We start from the raw sequence: 17,496 nt of genomic DNA, 5'->3' as shown, positions 1-17,496 counted from the left end.
TCACAGAAGTAGTTTCGAAGTGGATAAAATGACATCAGTTGAGGTTTTTGTGGATGATGGTGGGTTAGGAATTTTAGTTTGGGGTCAAAATACAACACACTGACAGGGTGAACAGATGGGATGAACTCACAGGCTCTCAGACAGCGGTGTGAGGGTGAAACAGGAGGAGCGTTTTGATCGTGTTATGCATAGACTGTGGCTGTTTTCATGTTCTCACTCACCTCCGTGACCACTGAGAGAAGGAAGAAAAGAAAAGAGGAAAAAACAAAAACGAAATAAATGGCAGATCATAAAGAATGAATGCTGAGAGTTTTCCTGTCAGTACGTCAGAGGATTTAATGCAGAATGTAATAGAAAGCTGAGGGACCCACTTTCCCATTAGGGACCTCATCCCCTCTGAATAAATAGGATATACTACAAGGGGATATCAAACAGTCTTAGGGTGCAACCCAGGCCACATATTCCCTTCCTCTTAGTAAAAAAGGCTCTTAGCTCTGATTCTTGTGACTGTTGTCATGCAGCTGTCTGCAGAAGGATAGTCTATATATTGCACTTTCTATTTAGATCCCGCTAGATAAGATAACACAGCAACAATGTTTTTTTTATTTTTTTTAAGAAGAGGAAAGTGGGAAAAGTGGCATGGCCCTTTAAGCCGAAAAGAAAAAAAGATTGGAAAACCATTTTCTTTGTTGCATAGGTTCTGTGGAAGCACAGACAGCAGTGTTTTTGAGAGGTGGTTTTGACAAAGTGAACTAGTTGGTTTTAGTAACAGTGAGGCCTTTACAACAGGTCCCCCATGACGATCGCTTTAGTCCTATAGTGCAAGGGAGAAGAGGAGGAGGAGCAGCTGTGTGTTCATGCATATGAGGCCGAGGAGTCTGTATGTGGTCCTCTCCCCCTCATTCAAGCCCTCCTCCCTCATGGGAGCTGAGTGAGTGATGGTGCAGTCTGTTTCATAGTTGATGTGTGAAAACCAGTTTTAAAGGAGAGGAGATAAAAGGGAGGATGAAGGGGTTTCTTCTTCACCTTGTAGCCTGAAATGCTGTGAGGAAAATAAGCATTTTTCCCATGTGACTTCACAGAGAGCAGACTGTCAGTGACATTTTCACAAAAACAAAGTCTCTCGTTTCCAGCTGCTCAATACTGTATGTCGTAAAAACATGTATTGTCACCAAAATCATTGAACTGAAGAAACCTTTTTTGTTTGTTTACTCTGCTCTGAAGACAGAGAAGATGTTTTCTTCACGCATGACCAGCAGTACAAGGTGAGTTTGTGATACAAACATTTTAGTCAGGAAATCAGGAAAAAACACAAGATAAAACAAAAGTTAAGATAAGTCAGTCAGCAGTCAGAATACCCATCAAAAAGGCTGGAGTATAATGTAATACTCAGACAAAGTGTCATGCTTAGTTTGCTCCCACTTTAGGTGTAACAGCAGGAACACATATTCTGTATCTCTCTCTCTATATATATATATATATATATATATATATATATACAGCGTGTGTGTGTATTCGTGAAAGCAATGTGCATGCACATGTGCGCATACACTCAAAAAAGTATCAATTTTATATTCTCAATGTAGTTTAGTTAAATTCTGAGGGTGCAGCATGTTCATATGTCAGTCATGCAGTTGTGTTTCAAGTATTCTGCATATTCTGCATCTCTCTCTCTCTCTGTGTGTGTGTGTGTGTGTGTGTGTGTGTGTGTGTGTGTGTGTGTGTGTGTGTGTGTGTGTGTGTGTGTGTGTGTGTGTGTGTGTGTGTGTGTTGTAAAGGAGAAATAGGAGCAGGAGAAAGGAGCTGGCTTGTTCAGGTGTGGCAGAAAACAACAGGAAGGTGGCGCTGTTGTCCATGGCCTCTCATCCAGAGGTGGGATGGACAGACGGAGGGAGGGAGGGAGCGAGGGGGAGCTCAGAGGTCTAGTGGGTTGGAGAAGGTGGGGGTCTCCGACTGCCATGGACACACACACACACACACACACACACACACACACACATACACACACAGAAACAGGATACAAAGAAGAGAGGATGGGAACAGGTTGGATTAGTGTTTTCTAGGTGTTTGCAGCCTCCATTTGAACTTCAAGTTAAGGTTTATACTTACATGTGTTTATTTCAGGGCCCCCCCATGTGTTAATCATGCACATAAATACAATACCTTCACTCACACAGACAGACACTTATATCGTGAGATAACACATGGGAGGAAACCCAAAACACAAGGCTCAGTTAGTATGGCCACAATGCAGGTCATGTACATTTGCAGTAGAGGCCAAATACAAGCAGAACAATTTCTTATCCAAGTGTTGTCTTAGTACAGTAGCAGGCACTTTATTATGCACTTTATTTTATAAACTGTTTGGTGTTGTAACAGGGGTGCTAAAACCCCCTGAAAGACATAAACATATGATAACATGCTATTGTTGAAGGTTTAAGGCAGAAGGCATCAATGTAACATACTCTCCAAAACAGTATTTCCAAGCCGAGGGGTCGCAATATAAACTTAAGGTCACATTAACAAGTAAGCATTAAAACAATTATAAAAGAGGAGTTTGACGTTAGGGGGGAAATGCACTTATTTGCTTTGTGGCAGAGAGTTACATGAGAACATTTATACCATACGGTAAAGACGAAGCTGATACCAGCAGTCAGTTGGCTTAGCTTAGTCAGGCTAAGGCTAGCTGTTTAACCTGCTTCTTGTCTTTGTGCTAAACTAAGCTAACCGGCTGCTGGAGGTTGCTACATATTTACTGTACAGATGTTAGCCGTTTTTTGAATCTAACTCTTGGCAAATTAACAAACTTTTGCTTTCACAAACCCATTTTAAACTCTGATATTTCTTACACGTTTTAGCTTGTCGCCCCTTAAAGTGTAGTAAAGTAATGTCTACTGACAACACCTTTTCAGAGGTTTCGTATGTCTATAAGCTGTAAGTAGTGCAACCAAAGAGAGATGTTCCCTGCTCAGATTGTTTCGATTAAATTGTTTTTAGAGGCCTGGGAATGTAAACAATCCTGTATATCCCTGGGGGGAAAAGGTTGGTTGAGAAGTGAGCAGTGCTACCTGCATACATGCTGATATTAACAAATGCCATGACTTTAAACAACCCAAGACACTCAAAGACAAAGTTAAGGATGAGTGGGATGTCATGGCATAAATACGTCACATACAACACTGACACAAAAACAACAATCATCTTTATGTTTTGGACAGTTGGATCCTGTCTAACCTGCTGTAATCTTGAGAAAAGTCCTCTTTCACAAGACATGTTAACACTTTCTGACATACCCCTTCAATAAATTAATTATTGAAATGACTCCAAAATCAGCTCAAACACTGATTCAAACACACACAAACTCACACCCTCTGAGCTGGGTGTGTGTTTGTCCATGCAGCGCTCTGAGAAGAGAAAAGAAAAGTGAGAAAACGAAAATGGCATGCAGTGAAAGGATGCCTACTGAGAGGGAGAGAAAGAAGAAAAGTGGTCATGATGATGATGATGATGATGATGGCGGACAATACCCAACATACCAGAAATGTTAGTCCTCATTGGTCAGTGATAGTGATTCTGTAGAAGGAACCATAGTCATGTGTGGGACAGAGGTGTGGTGAGGAAAAAAGGGTTGAAGAGGAGGAAGAGAGAAAAGGAGTGCAAACAGTTACAGTGCAGGAAATGACCAATGTCACATGTGCTCAGCTCTCACTTAGGACATACCAGAATAAACAAGTTCACCACTGATGATTCCGAGTAAGAGTTTTGGGAGGATTTTGAGATACTCCTCTGTATAACTGGTCAGAGCTGCATTTGCCAGTGAGAGCTTTGCTCAGTAACGTTAGTGTCTCCTACTTTAAGAGAGGCAAGCTGCTACTCTGACAATGAACAGGTCCAGGGGGAAAACAAGTTAGCTAGCTCACAAACACAGGCAGTGAATGGAGATCCGAAAAAAGGAAAAAAAAACTCTCATTCCAGTCACTGACTTGCTTTGAAGCACACATTTCTTAATTATTCAGATGAGGACATTGGTGAGGTGGGTGTAAGCAATGAATAGTGGAGTGTTAGTTCAAAGTGGTGGCAGAAAGATAACTGTTTACCCAAACCAAGAGAAAAAGAGGAAAATAATCCATTGGTTATGAATTGTATCACTGCAAATTCCATCTATTAAGGGATCTCTATCAATCTATTCGTCTATCCATCTATCACAACCAGAGCTCTCCACTTTCATTTACCTCCTTTATTCCCTCATCCAGGTCTCTTCACATCCCCCTTAGTAACAGAGAGTATCCACACTTCAGGATGGATATCTACGGTTTCGATGGAAAAACCTACTTTGACAGGTTTCAAATATGTTGGTGTGAGGAACGGTTGTTTGCTTGAAAGGCCTCTCATGTTTTCACTCACCTAGGCACATTTGGGGGTGCACGGTTAGGCCGGGAGGGCACAGTGGGTGGTGGCCCACTGTAAGGGTCCGGAGAAGCCCCCGGGCGAGATGGGACAGGGGGTCCCCCAGCAGGAGGAGGCCCAGGTGGAGGCCCACGAGAGCCAGGGCGACCCGGAGGTCCCGGTGGTGCCCGGCGGTTTGGAGTTGGACTGGAGGCTGGAGACCTAGAGGAGAAGGGAGCACACATGAACCACTGCATTCACAAAAAATAAAGCAACCAATCTGATAATAACCCGCCATGCTCATATTTTACTTGATCGTTCAATAGTGATCCAAATAAAAAATAAATACAAAAAAGTTAAAGGATCCTCCCTCCAACCATTCCCCACACAGCCTCTAATCCTCTGTCTACTTTCATTCACCGTCCCTTACCTTCCTCCGGAGCCGCTCCGCTGCACCTGCAGCCAAGAGTCATCCACTGGAGGCGGCATGTTGGTGGTTATGGTGGATGTGCTGATGTCACCGATGATGCTGAGGGCCTCCCGCAGGGCGTGGTACATCCGCAGCATCTCATCACGGTGCTGGGCCTGCTCCTGAGACTCCTCCATCAGCGTGGTCTGGTCGCCGCACGAGTACAGCTGGGCCAGCAGCTCTGCGTTGATGAACTCTTTAGTCTGGACAAAATAATAGAGATGTTTTGGGATGAAAGTTAAAGTATTGTGTGTATATATGTATATATATATATATATATATATATATATATATATATATATATATATATATATATATATATAGAGAGAGAGAGATATATAACTATATATATCTATATATATATATATATATATATACATATATATATATATATATATGTCTGAAAGAGCTGACAGTTGAAATGGCGAGCTCACATTGTTAATCATGAGGTGCATGATGGTTTTCGGCATTAAGTCCCGGACGGTCTTGTTGACGATGGCCATGTAGGAGTCAACCAGGTTACGAATGGTCTCCACCTGCCGCTCCAGCTGAGGGTCCATACTGTGCATTATGTTGTCAGAGCTATTTTCATCGCTGCCTTCACTCTGTTGAGACGAATGGGGAGGGAGGACAGAGGACATCGAGTTTAGTTTAGCTTCAGCAAGAAAAGAGAGAAACAGAGACTGTAGATACAACATACAAGATCAAAGGTGACTCTGAAGGAGATGGTTCACTCAGTAATTGTTTCAGGGTGAAAACTTATAAAAGACACGGAAGTGCTGAAAATAACATACCTTTCCTTCCTTATCCTATAAGGTCAAACAGCAATGAGGAAAACAGACATTGACAGAGGACAGATACAGTGTCACATGAGAGACATGACAACATATAAATAGACTCCAAATAAACATCACAACAACTCATATTAAACAATAATTAGCCATATTTTAGACAAAATCAAGGTTAATAATGTATTGTGTTTTTGCATATGGTTTCATACTGCTTGCAATCAATCTAATGATTAAAACAGAAATATCACTTATTATACATGGTATACTGTATTATACTGTATGTATGCATGAAACAAATGTTTTGAGAAAATCTTACCATGACACGTTCAGGATAAACTCCAGCTCTGAGGAAGGAGGCCTTCCAGGCATCAATGTCTTCCTGAGTCTCACAGGCCAGCTCCAACTGACGGTAGTCCTTGTACACATTTCTGTGGACACACAATGCTGAATGGTGTTCTTCGTGTTTTTATACATCATTCTTTTGTACCCCAAATGTCTCACTTGCACAGCTGTATATCCTTATACCCGAGGTAGATTGTAACTACATATTTACTCAATTACTGAGGTACATTTTTGGGCTTCTTTATACTTTTCTTTTACTCCCCTCCATTTATTTCACAGCAATGGTTACTTCTCAAACTCTCACTTGAGATTTGACATACAAAACATTTTGTGTTGTAGACTAAACTACACAGCAGTATATAAAGCTATTAAATAATACATAATAATAAAACATCTTCTCCTCAGCAAACTACTATGTACATTCATGTGGGACTTATATTTAAATGCTTAAAAAAATGACCCGGCAATATAATAATCTGATACTGAGAGGGGCCGTTATGAACAATTACATTTACTTTTAAACTTTAAAAAATAAATAAATAGGACTGTTATTTCAGGTAGACAATTTGTCAATTTTAACTTGGCATTATGTGATCAATAATATTCATCTGCTGTGTGAATGTGTATTGATGTGTGTGTGTGCGCGTGCGTGTGCGTGTGCGTGTGCGTGTGTGTGTGTGTGTGTGTGTGTGTGTGTGTGTGTGTGTATAATAAAACCTCTGTTCGGTGTTGAAGAGGGCAAAGATGTGCTTGCTGGACATGAAGCCTTTCTCCACATCGCGCAGCTTCAGGTTGTCCACCTGCAGCATGTACTTCTTCTCCTTCTCCTGAAGGAGGCGAAAGAGAAACACACTGGTTGCACACATGAGGGAGAGAAAGAAGGAGACTGAGTTGCTCCATGGGTGAGGAATTTGGCTCAAGAGTAAAAACGGTCATAGAGATTTATAGTATTTTGCACTGACATTGTACATGATACAAACAATAAAAGAGCCACTGCAGAAATCAATGCTGCATTATAATCACTGTGGGCTGGTCAATTTTCAATGTACTACTTAATATAAAAACTTCTAATTTCAAAAGACACAATGACAGAAACTCCGAGCCGAAAAAGAAAAATGATGAAAGAACTCGGGGAAATCAGGAGTGAATGCTCACATACTACATTTTACAGCATGGCAAAAAAAGAGAAGAAAAAGGCAAGAGACAAATGGGAAAGTCACACACAGCCCTCAAGTCTGTCTGTGGTTTTGATTACAGTTGTGCAGGGTAAAAAAAAGGGGGGTGGGGTGGGGGGAGCAACAAATGAGAAACACACACATGCAGAGCGAGAGAGAGAAACCGCGTTCCAGTGTAGAAATCTCTTGTACTTGTAAATCTGCACACAACATATGATATCCAGACGTCCAACTATTTATGAATCAAAGCATCTGACACACCACTCTCGCTCCTTCTTTATCTCACACACACACACACACACACGCACACATGCACGCACACACACATGCACACACACACACGCACACACACACACATGCACACACACACACACATGTTGTGGTTTAACTCCTCAAAGTCTATTGTTACAAAATGAAGTTGGGGATGCATTTGTGTGCGTGTGTGAATGTTTTACTATTGACAGTAAAATGTGTCTTTAAAAAAAAAAAGACGATAGCCAAAAATAGTACAGGGTGAGGGAGTTTCTTTAAACATCGATAAACACACACATGAATACACACACACACTACTTTTGTAGCAAACAGCACCTTTGAGCGTAGTCTCTAACTAACCTTAAAACCATCTGGATAGCTAACCACGGGCCTGCCCTGCCCAAAGTGTGTGTGTGTGTGTGTGTGCGTGTACAGAGAGAGAATGTGTGTGTGTGTGTGTGTGTGTGTGTGTGTGTGTGTGTGTGTGTGTGTGTGTGTGTGAGAGAGGGGGTTGTGTGTGTGACCAAACTCCTTCATCAAAGGATTTATGACCTGTGCAGTCAAATGGTCATATCCCCTAACTGCATGTAAAAACTCTCTCACTCTCACAAACACACACACACACACACACACACACACACACACACACACACACACACACACACACACACACACACACACACACACACACACACTCAAACACACGGTTCACCCAGGTGTCCGCCATACAAAAACAAAAACTAAACAAGCACTCGACCCAGACTGCTGACATCATTGTTAATGGGGCAAAGAGGTCCCCGTCCTCCGTCTCGAAGTTTGCTCCGTATTTCTCCATCTTCCTTCTTTTTTCTTGCTCTCTCTCCATCTTTTTTTCCCTCCTCTTTCCCCTTGTTCCCTCGCTCTCTTGCTTCCTCGCTCCCTGGGAGTGAGCAACCTTGGACTGATTCATACATTTTCCTCTCCTCTGGCCAGTAAATCCAGTCAGTAGAGTTGGAAAGGGAGAAGGGTGAAGGGGGTGTGGGGGTTCTGGTGTGTGAGTGTGTGCATGATGTGGGGAAAGTACAGAGAAACTGAACTAAAGCAGAGACGGAACGGCAAAGTGTGGAATAAAACAAGCTAGACATAATAATACAAAGATGAATTTTGGTTACTAGAAAATAGTAGTTTTTTTTATAACTGTAGGTTTGATGCACTTTCCCCATTTCTGACAGATTATCAGGTTTTCTGTCTGTCAAATAGCCCATCTAGCGTGTGTATTTTCATGTGTATGTGTGTGTAGTTGTGTTGAAGGAAGTCGGGAGTTGAGTGCTTTCCCATATGCTCCCATAAAAGCCAGCCAGCAATAACGGCCAAACGTACAGATTTCCGACATTATGCTCGCACACAGAGACGCATGAGAAAACAAACTCAAACATCCAGATACACACATGATATGCATTAGCTATATGAGATACATACTTTATTTGACCTTTATGCGCAGCAATTTTACTTGCATTGTGAATCAACTTCCAAGAGACAGACCGGCAGAAAGACACATACTCAAACTGCAGTGAGGTATAGATGTGTGATGGCTAAACCACTACAGCCCTGCCGGGGGACTTCCCTTCTGTTTGTAATCATCACAATGGAAACAGCGAGGTTGTGTCTGTACTTAGTCATTTGTGCATATACGTGCAATTGCATGCGTGTCTCTGTGTGTGTAATCAATACGCAAGAGAAGATCTGTGAATGCAGAACAGAAATCCAGTACTGGAATACTATGTTAGTTGAACATGACCTCGCGTCACACACTCAAAATGGACCTGCCAGCAACATCTCAACATTTTTCATTCACTGTACAAGCAAATGCCACCATTCTCTTTTGTCTGTTCAATTCCTTGAATACATTTTGTGGTTTGATTAAAGTACTCAAGTATCTGTTAAATGTGATTCATGAAAGACATTTATTGACAATTATCATAAACTAGCAGGGATAAAATTACAGTCCTTTGCCGCAGGTCCCCTTTGCTGTGTTTAGCTTCCTCATGAGTCCCTCCAGCGAGCCTCTGTCCTTTTCTGGGTCAGCATCTTTCCACTGCTTTTGGAAGACACTGTGGTTGGAAATATTTTGGACGATGTCATGTCCGTGGCGCCTCACTTCCGCTGCATCATCAAAACATATTTTTTTTAGAGCAATAAGGAAGTGTTTGGTGAACTTTTTGCCACCGGTAAGGGTCCGTCTTGCTCCAAGGATGTCGCACAACTGGCTGAGGTGTTGAGCTGCGCTAGCTCTAACTGCCGCACTGCGACAACTCAGACCTGCATTCAGCAGGACTTTCATGGTACAACTGGGACTACAGTTTTGAACCATTGCGTCCAATGCCAGATTTGCCTGCTGCTGCATTAAAGTATTGGACTTAGACACTTTTAGCAACACGGCACACCCTGTTTCCATCACCATGTCATCCATGGATGTCTGAAGGTGGGCATACATCCCACCCAGGGTGGCCATAGCAGTGCAGGAAACAGTAGAGTGCAAGTTCTGTACCACCTTTATGACACCCACGCAGACTTTATGAAGTGAGGCCTTCAATATGTCCTGATGGTTCCTTGCCAGATCTTGAACACATGTTAAACCATCCATTTTCTTTTGCCAATCATCAGAGTCAAGCAGTTTGAAGATATGGTCCAGATGTTTTTTAGGATTGGACATTGGCCACAGTCGCTGCTTTTCTTCGTCAGTCTTTGGAGAAGACTGTCTCACCTGGAAGGGTTGAGATGATGGTTTGGCTGTGGTAGGAGGAGGAGATGTGAAAGACGGCTGAGGGATGGATACCTCAGCAGGACTTTCAGCCTTCACTGTGCCTCCACTGTCCTGAGAGCTGGAGCCCCAGAATCTGGTAATCATCTCAGCAACCTGAAAGGCTTCCTGCCTCACGTGGGCATGAATGGCCTCATCCTCCATTAAGGTCCAGAAGCTTTGCTCTTCACCTTTTTTAGGAGTCCTCCAATCTGTCTTGTGTTTAGAGGTCCTCTGATTACCCAACTCTGTGTTTATCAGGTCAGCCACCTTGTCTGCTTCCTGCTTGAGATGAGCATGCATGGCCTCATTCTTCATGATAGACCAGAAGCTGTCCTCATCAATGTCTTCAAAAGACTGTGCGTCTTGCTTGGACTTTAATGTCCTTGAATTGTCCCTTTCTTTAGTAATATGGTCAGCTACCTTGTGGGCTTCTGCCTTGAGATGAGCATGAATGTCTTCATCCTCCATGATAGACCAGAAGTTGTCCTCATGAAAGATTCCCAGTGTCCTCTGGGCTCTGTTGTCTTGTGTCTCTTGATAAGCCATTTGTAATGTTGACGATGCAACTGGCTCTTAGTTACTGAAGTTTATTCTGAATGTGCTCATCAGGTGTTCTAGAACACTGTGTGATGTCACAATGAATGAATAATGTAGTTCCATTTCTATAAACTCACACAGCTATATGTATAAATGTTTGTTAAACATGGGAATTAGTCATTTACGGCCCCTTCTTCCCTATGTGTTTGATACAGAGATTGGTGGCAAAACTGCCTCTCATGTGTTGGTGCAAACTACAGCAAAATATAGGCTCAGTTGTGAGTTTCTTAGGTAAACCAATAGCTTAAACTGATGCAGTCTAATGCAACTGCAATAAACCCTTGATGAAGGTTATAACGTTTGTGTTGCATCTCTTTTGAGGCTACAGCTGAGTACTACTGATGAACTACATTGCATTATACAGAGAGGTGTTTCTGTTATTTAGCCTACCTTCATGGATATAAATGGGGTGGACAAAATAACAGAAACATGTCAATATAACGCAATACAATTCAGTATCTGAATCAACGTCTCTCTTAAACAGTTTCTAGGGATACTTAAGGTCATAACCATCGTAGGATTTATTGCAGGGCTGTTTGGCGTGGTGTATCTAATAAACTGGCAACTGAGTGTACGCCTGTGTGACTCTGCTTATGTCACACTACTGAAAGTTGAACACACACAAACACAGTAAAGATGATCAAGGTGTGGCTGGCCTTGAAATTATAGTGTACCCACTACAAGCCAAACCCAACTACTTAATATGAGTGACTGTCGGACAAGTTTATTAAATTCATACTTGGTTCATCTTTTTTTTCTATTTACAACAGCCACGTGTGAAAGGAGGTTAATGGGTCACTAAATCAATCTGTTGTTCTCTGGATTGTCCATTACTCAGGATAGTTCACAGACCATGCTGTGAACAGGGAAAGTATTTTCTACCAAAAAACAGTACTTGTGGGTTTTCCACGGTGCTAGTGACAGTGATTCTTTAAAGAGACGTTGCTGTTAAGTTTTCTGAATACAATTTCTTAATATCACCTCCTCTATATTGGAGTGGTAGCTAAAACCCAATTTCACATTTGAGTGGTAGCTGAAACCCAACCACATTTGGGAAAATGTGTCTTTTAAAAGTTGGGTAACCTGACCCTTTAACCTGGGATACTGAGTTAGAAACCTTTTGTCTGAACCTCCACACACACACACACACACACACACACACACACAGACAGACACACTCAGCAGGCAGTGCAGTCGGTAGTTAACCTGTGGTGTTTGGAGCAGTGTGTGAGCAAAGTACTTTCCATGGTTTTATTTTTCTAGTGAGTAATAGCAGGCTCATTATGAAAAGCCAGAGGAAGTTCACTTCTGGATTCATAAAGGCATTTCACCACTCACACTGCACACTGTCCAAAAAAACGTCACAAAGTCTCAAACACTAATTCAAAATGTGGATGAAATATGGCCTCTCTCACACACACACACACACACACACACACACACAGAGAGAGAGAGAGAGAGAGAGAGAGAGAGAGAGAGAGACACACACTACAGTGGGTATAAACACACACAAGGGGACCTTACACAAACCGTGTCCAATTAACACTTTCAAACAAATCTGAGTAGTTTTGTGGGCAAAACCAAGAAGATAGTCGTTTACGGCATCCATTGTTTTAAGAGGCTGCATGTCTCAGTGTGTGTGTGTGTGTGTGTGTGTGTGTGTGTGTGTGTGTGTGTGTGTGTGTGTGTGTGTGTGTTTGTGTGTGTGTGTGTATATTGATGGGAGTCTGATAGGAAAGTCCTGGTGACTTGGGCCATGCATCAAAGGGCTGCAGAGAAGCCGCACGGCATCTGGGAGCAATAACGCTGCCTCTAACCCTTCATTACCACAAAGACTGGGCCCTGGGTGGCAGCCAACGGCAATTTTCACAACCCTCCTCCTCACCTCCCTCCGGTTTTCTTTCCCTCCATTCTTCTACCATTCCCTTATTGAGTTTTGCCTTTGAAAAAAAATATTAAATGCAGAGCGTTTCTGTAAGTCTTACATGCTGGGGAAAGACATAAAAAGGAAGAGACTCGTGTTGGGAGCACTTGCTTAGCTTCAATGCAAAATTATACTAGTTCAGTCAAATTAATATATAAAGAGCTTTTGACAAGTAGGTTTGTTACTTCGAAACATAATGCACTTTTGGGAGGAAAAACAAAAAAAATTGAAAAATGAAGACAGATATTGCTGAGTCTACTTTATAATAAAAAATCCCACTAAGGCACGCCACATTCTGGGTTTGGTCTGTTTGTAATATGTCTTTGAGAAACAGTATCTGAAGAGACCCAATTTGACTTAATGCTGTTTGGACTTTATTTAAAGTAACGTGTTGCCAACATTTGAATCAGGAGCGGCAAACAATTTGGTTCAGAGAATTCTGATTGGAAACAGCTAGATTGGAGCTATTCTGGGACAATTTGTAAAAACACAGCTGTTGATGACTCATCGAGCTACAAGGTTGGGCAATAATGTTCATAACAAATCACCTTGGGCATCGTGCCAGTGTCTCTCCAATACTTCATATATCTTGGGAAGTGCAACTTGATAACATTGCAGACTAAAAGTTTTGATTTAGCTCATTTGTCAGCGACAGACAAATGTTTCCAACAAATATAATCTGAAACATTTCACTGATAAAAACATAAATACATTTTCTTATTGTAATGGATAACATGTTTTGTTCGGCAGGTGGAACTTGCTTTTCATTGCTCTTTTTTCTCTCCCAAATGTTTAATCTCAGCTCACTCTAGAAAAAAGTGACTCTGCTTATCTCTTCCTGTGGGCACAAGCACAAAAACAAATAAACTTCTTCATGGAGAAAGGAAACGTCCACACGACAATGACACATTCAGCCAGCGGTCCTGTTGAAACACAAGCTGGCCGTTCGGGGATACCTTCCTGTTTAGCAGCTAATTACCAAGCAGTTAATTATATGCTCTGCGTTTACTTCTGCAGAAGGTAAGTCTAACAACCCATGGCCTGGCTGGGACATATGATCAATCACTGCTGGCCACCAAAGAGTAAAAGAAAGAGGGAGGGGGCACCGCAGCCCGCTAACAGCAAAAACACGTGAAAATCGCCACACGTCTAATGAGCTTGTGTTCAGTGTCTCTCTTCTCCCGAGGAATAGTTCATAGTTTCCTTAAAAGTCATGCGATTGCACAATAGATTTTTATATTTCAGATTCCTGAGTGAGCATGTGAAATGAAAAATAATGCCTGTAGAAAGTCCCTTCTTCCACATGTGAAAGAAATATTATTAGATGTATTTGCAGGTGCAAAAATGGGAGAAGAAAAAAAGTGCACCTACAAACTGAAGCATTCACATCTGAGGTAAACATGTGCTGTTAAAATTAGATTGAGGCAAAACGTTCACATATGTAAACCAACAGGAAGTCACACAGGGGGTGCGACTTTTTATAGAGTTCTAACATGTATTTGTGGTATTTTATAGATGCAAAATGTAAGGAATACTGGGAATAGGCTAATCCTTATCCTGTTTTACTTTCGTCCTTTCATTGTCAGAACTACATGATCCAAATCGGACTGAAATTAACTGCTAGTTTGAATACTTTTTATAGGAAAATCAACTGTCAGAATATAAAATGTGTACTTCTAAATCAAATTTGTTCTGCATACACAGAGGGTGTGTTTGGAAAGAGAACACTTTTATGACATAATTTTGCCAAAAGGGGGCTGGTCCAACGAGGGGGGGGGGGGAGAGGCATTTTTTATTTATTTTTTACTTTACACATTTACAGTAAATGTAGGCTTGTAAAACTTGATATTTATGAACAAAAAAAATCTCTCACTTATGTCAAGGTTAAAGAGGAAATTCTACCTCAAGTCAGTCATTAAGACGAAAAGTAACATAAAATATAATATAGTATAAAATAGCCATAAATATGGATACGCACATTCACCATGAGAATATATTTTTGAAAAGGTGACACACTAAAGTTCATGTCACATGCTATTAAACACATGCAGCAATCTTTAAATGTCTTTAAAAATCCTAGCAGGCAGAAAGCCTGCACAGTCTCACATACACATAACAAAAAGACAAACTACACACACACACACACACACCCCGTGTCTGTTATACTCCCTGGCTTTGTTTCCCCTATGACTTCTGTATTGACCGTATGTTCTGGATATGCAAAGAGCAATCAGGGAAAAAATCATAATTTGCAGAAAAGACAAACATACATTACACATTTATCTCATTAGTCAGGCAGGATGAACTTTGAATTATCCCCAAAACACCCTGTACCTCCTCGGCCTCTGACACGCTGTGGTCGTCACTCATCTCTTGTTTCTTTTTTTGCAATCTCTAAGCCGCTTTTCTTTTCCAATCAGACACTGTCAATTATTCATCACCATTTTTCCACAATTTTGTCCAATACATCTTTCAGTTTTCTCCTAATATAGGGTCTCACCTCTTTACATCTATTCACTTCTGCTGCCTTGATTAACTTTAGTAGATTTCATTTGTTTAGCTGTCCGTTCTGTCTGTTTTGTGTCTTCTGTCTCTGAGCCTGATATTCTTTACATTTAAAAGGCAGCAACGATAGAGAAGATTATAATTAGTGTCTTATCACAGCTGAGCTCATATTTAAGCTGTTCAAACTACATTCCCGAAATATTGTACTTTCTACTAGTTGTTTGCAGTTCCACAGCAGTTCCACAGTTCCACAGTTCAACAGCCTCTAAACTTCATTCAAATAAATATTCAAGGTCCAAAGAGCTAAAAGTATCTAATATACTGTGTCACATAACTTTTAGAGAGAAAAAGTCCAAGAAGTAGTTAAATGCAGCTACACTAGCACATGAAATACCTACAAAATAACAAAAACATAATAATCAAAGAGACTTTTTGAGTATTTTCCTTCAGAAACTTTGATACTTTTAGTGCATTTTGCTGATATTTTGAGTAAAATGTTGAATTAATAACTTTTACTTGTAATGGAGCATTTTCACATCAATGTATTGTTACTTTTATTTTAAGTTAAGCATTTGAATACCTCTTCCACCACTAGACTTTGACCACACCACTATCTTTTTGGAAAATATGTGAAATATGTTTGACAGTTTCTTCAGTTTTTTGTTTCAACAAAGAATACATAATAAAATGATACTTTGAGGGAGAAAGAAAATAAAACCAAACTATTATGTGGTTGACATTCATGTTAACCAAGGATGCTGATGGCGATTGTATATCACTAGTTTGAAAACTATTTGTTATCTTTCCCAGTAACTGATGACACTCACATGAAATACAGAGGATCACATTCCTGGGTTTGGCTGGCGTGTTGCACACAAATATACAGCATGGTGTTCACAAGCTTTTCGCCTCGCCGCAGTGAATCAAACACTTGAAAGATACAATCAAACCTACATGAACTGACAGAGGTGTTTGCTTTATGCACTATATCAAAATACAAGGATGGGAAAGACACTTGAGGTTTTTCAACCAGCACCCTTTCATGACAAGACAGAAGAACATAGAATCACATTACATGTATGTGTGTGTGCATACTTTTAAGTATAGTTTAAAAAAGAAGCTGCCTGCCTGGTCATCCAAACAGTGGAAACAATGTTGGTGCAAACCGCAGCGCTCCCCCCACCGATCCCATTAACATTCACTCCTTTCAATCCCTGAACTCAAAACTGAACTTCAACAATAAAGAGGATTAGTTCTCTTTTCTGGCTTGTTTCTCAGCACAAAGAAATGTATATTTGTAAACCCCCCCCCCCCCCCCCCCCCCCCCCCCCCCCCGACCGGGCATCACATATCTGCTCCTTTTCGCCCCACATTTTTAAGTTGCTTCATTCTTTCATCTCATTTTCCTCCCTGTGTCCCTCACTTTCCCTCCACATCCCTCCACATCCCTCCATCTCTGCCAGTAATGCTGACTCGTCTCTCCCGGGATTGTGCCTGCTTTGATTTGGAGCTCAGAAACCATAGCTAAAACAAACACACGCTGTTGGCCACCTCTGAACACACACACAGACACACGCACACACACACACACACACACACACACACACACACACACACACACACACACACACACACACACACACACACACACACCTGGAAACACTAGCATTGATTACTCCTGTCTGCCAGCGGTAAGAAAGAAACGTAAATGTGTGTGTGTGGGTGTGTGAAACGAAGAAGGTGAATGAGGCAAACTTTGACTACTTGTGGAGCAACTTTGAAACACACAACTATTCCTTCTCGTCTACTCCCACATGCACACTCACACACGCACACACGCACACACAAAACCTCTTTCGCTCTGGTTCTGATTTACCAGTAGTATGTCACCCTTCACCAGCACCCCCCCTCCGTGTGTGTGTGTGTGTGTGTGTGTGTGTGTGTGTGTGTGTGTGTGTGTGTGTGTGTGTGTGTTTGTGTGTGTGTGTTGGGAAGACGGCAGAGTTGCATAAAGGGCTCTTTATTCGAGTTGGACAGGGAGAGGAAATCAGCTTTAGATGTAAAAACAGAGGGAGCAAGAGAGAGATGGAGACCACAGGGCTGCACATCTGGAGTTGTTACAAGGCTTCCTCCTGCTTGCCAAGAAAACGCCGACATTCCTGCCCTCGCTACAAAGACCATGGAGCCTCTGCTCTCACTCCTACACACACACATCCATCACTCAAAAACCACATAAGCACTCACATGTACCATAAGAGGAGAGGCGCACACAC

The 17,496-nt window shown here is 41.6% G+C and overlaps 1 protein-coding gene across 5 annotated transcripts in view; it reads right to left on the bottom strand.

Annotated features, from left to right (window-relative positions):
* Positions 1–1,922: 1,922 nt before the first annotated feature.
* The window catches only part of dnm1a (dynamin 1a), a gene marked incomplete at both ends in the record, with an annotated part of 46,021 nt that continues 30,447 nt past the window's right edge, over positions 1,923–17,496 (bottom strand). For 2 of the 5 annotated variants that reach the window (XM_079235621.1, XM_079235622.1), the window contains 7 exons: positions 1,923–1,953; positions 4,405–4,608; positions 4,817–5,058; positions 5,290–5,460; positions 5,650–5,664; positions 5,963–6,074; positions 6,706–6,815. In XM_079235621.1, coding sequence (XP_079091747.1) covers positions 1,923–1,953; positions 4,405–4,608; positions 4,817–5,058; positions 5,290–5,460; positions 5,650–5,664; positions 5,963–6,074; positions 6,706–6,815 — 885 coding nt within the window. Of the gene's footprint in view, positions 1,954–4,400; positions 4,609–4,816; positions 5,059–5,289; positions 5,461–5,649; positions 5,665–5,962; positions 6,075–6,705; positions 6,816–17,496 lie in introns of those variants that run through there. The other 3 variants (XM_079235623.1, XM_079235624.1, XM_079235620.1) reach the window with 2 other exon arrangements.

Source organism: Taurulus bubalis (genome assembly GCF_910589615.1).
Source record: "Taurulus bubalis genome assembly, chromosome: 19".
NCBI lineage: Eukaryota > Metazoa > Chordata > Actinopteri > Perciformes > Cottidae > Taurulus > Taurulus bubalis.
This window is presented reverse-complemented; position numbering and strand designations above follow the sequence as displayed.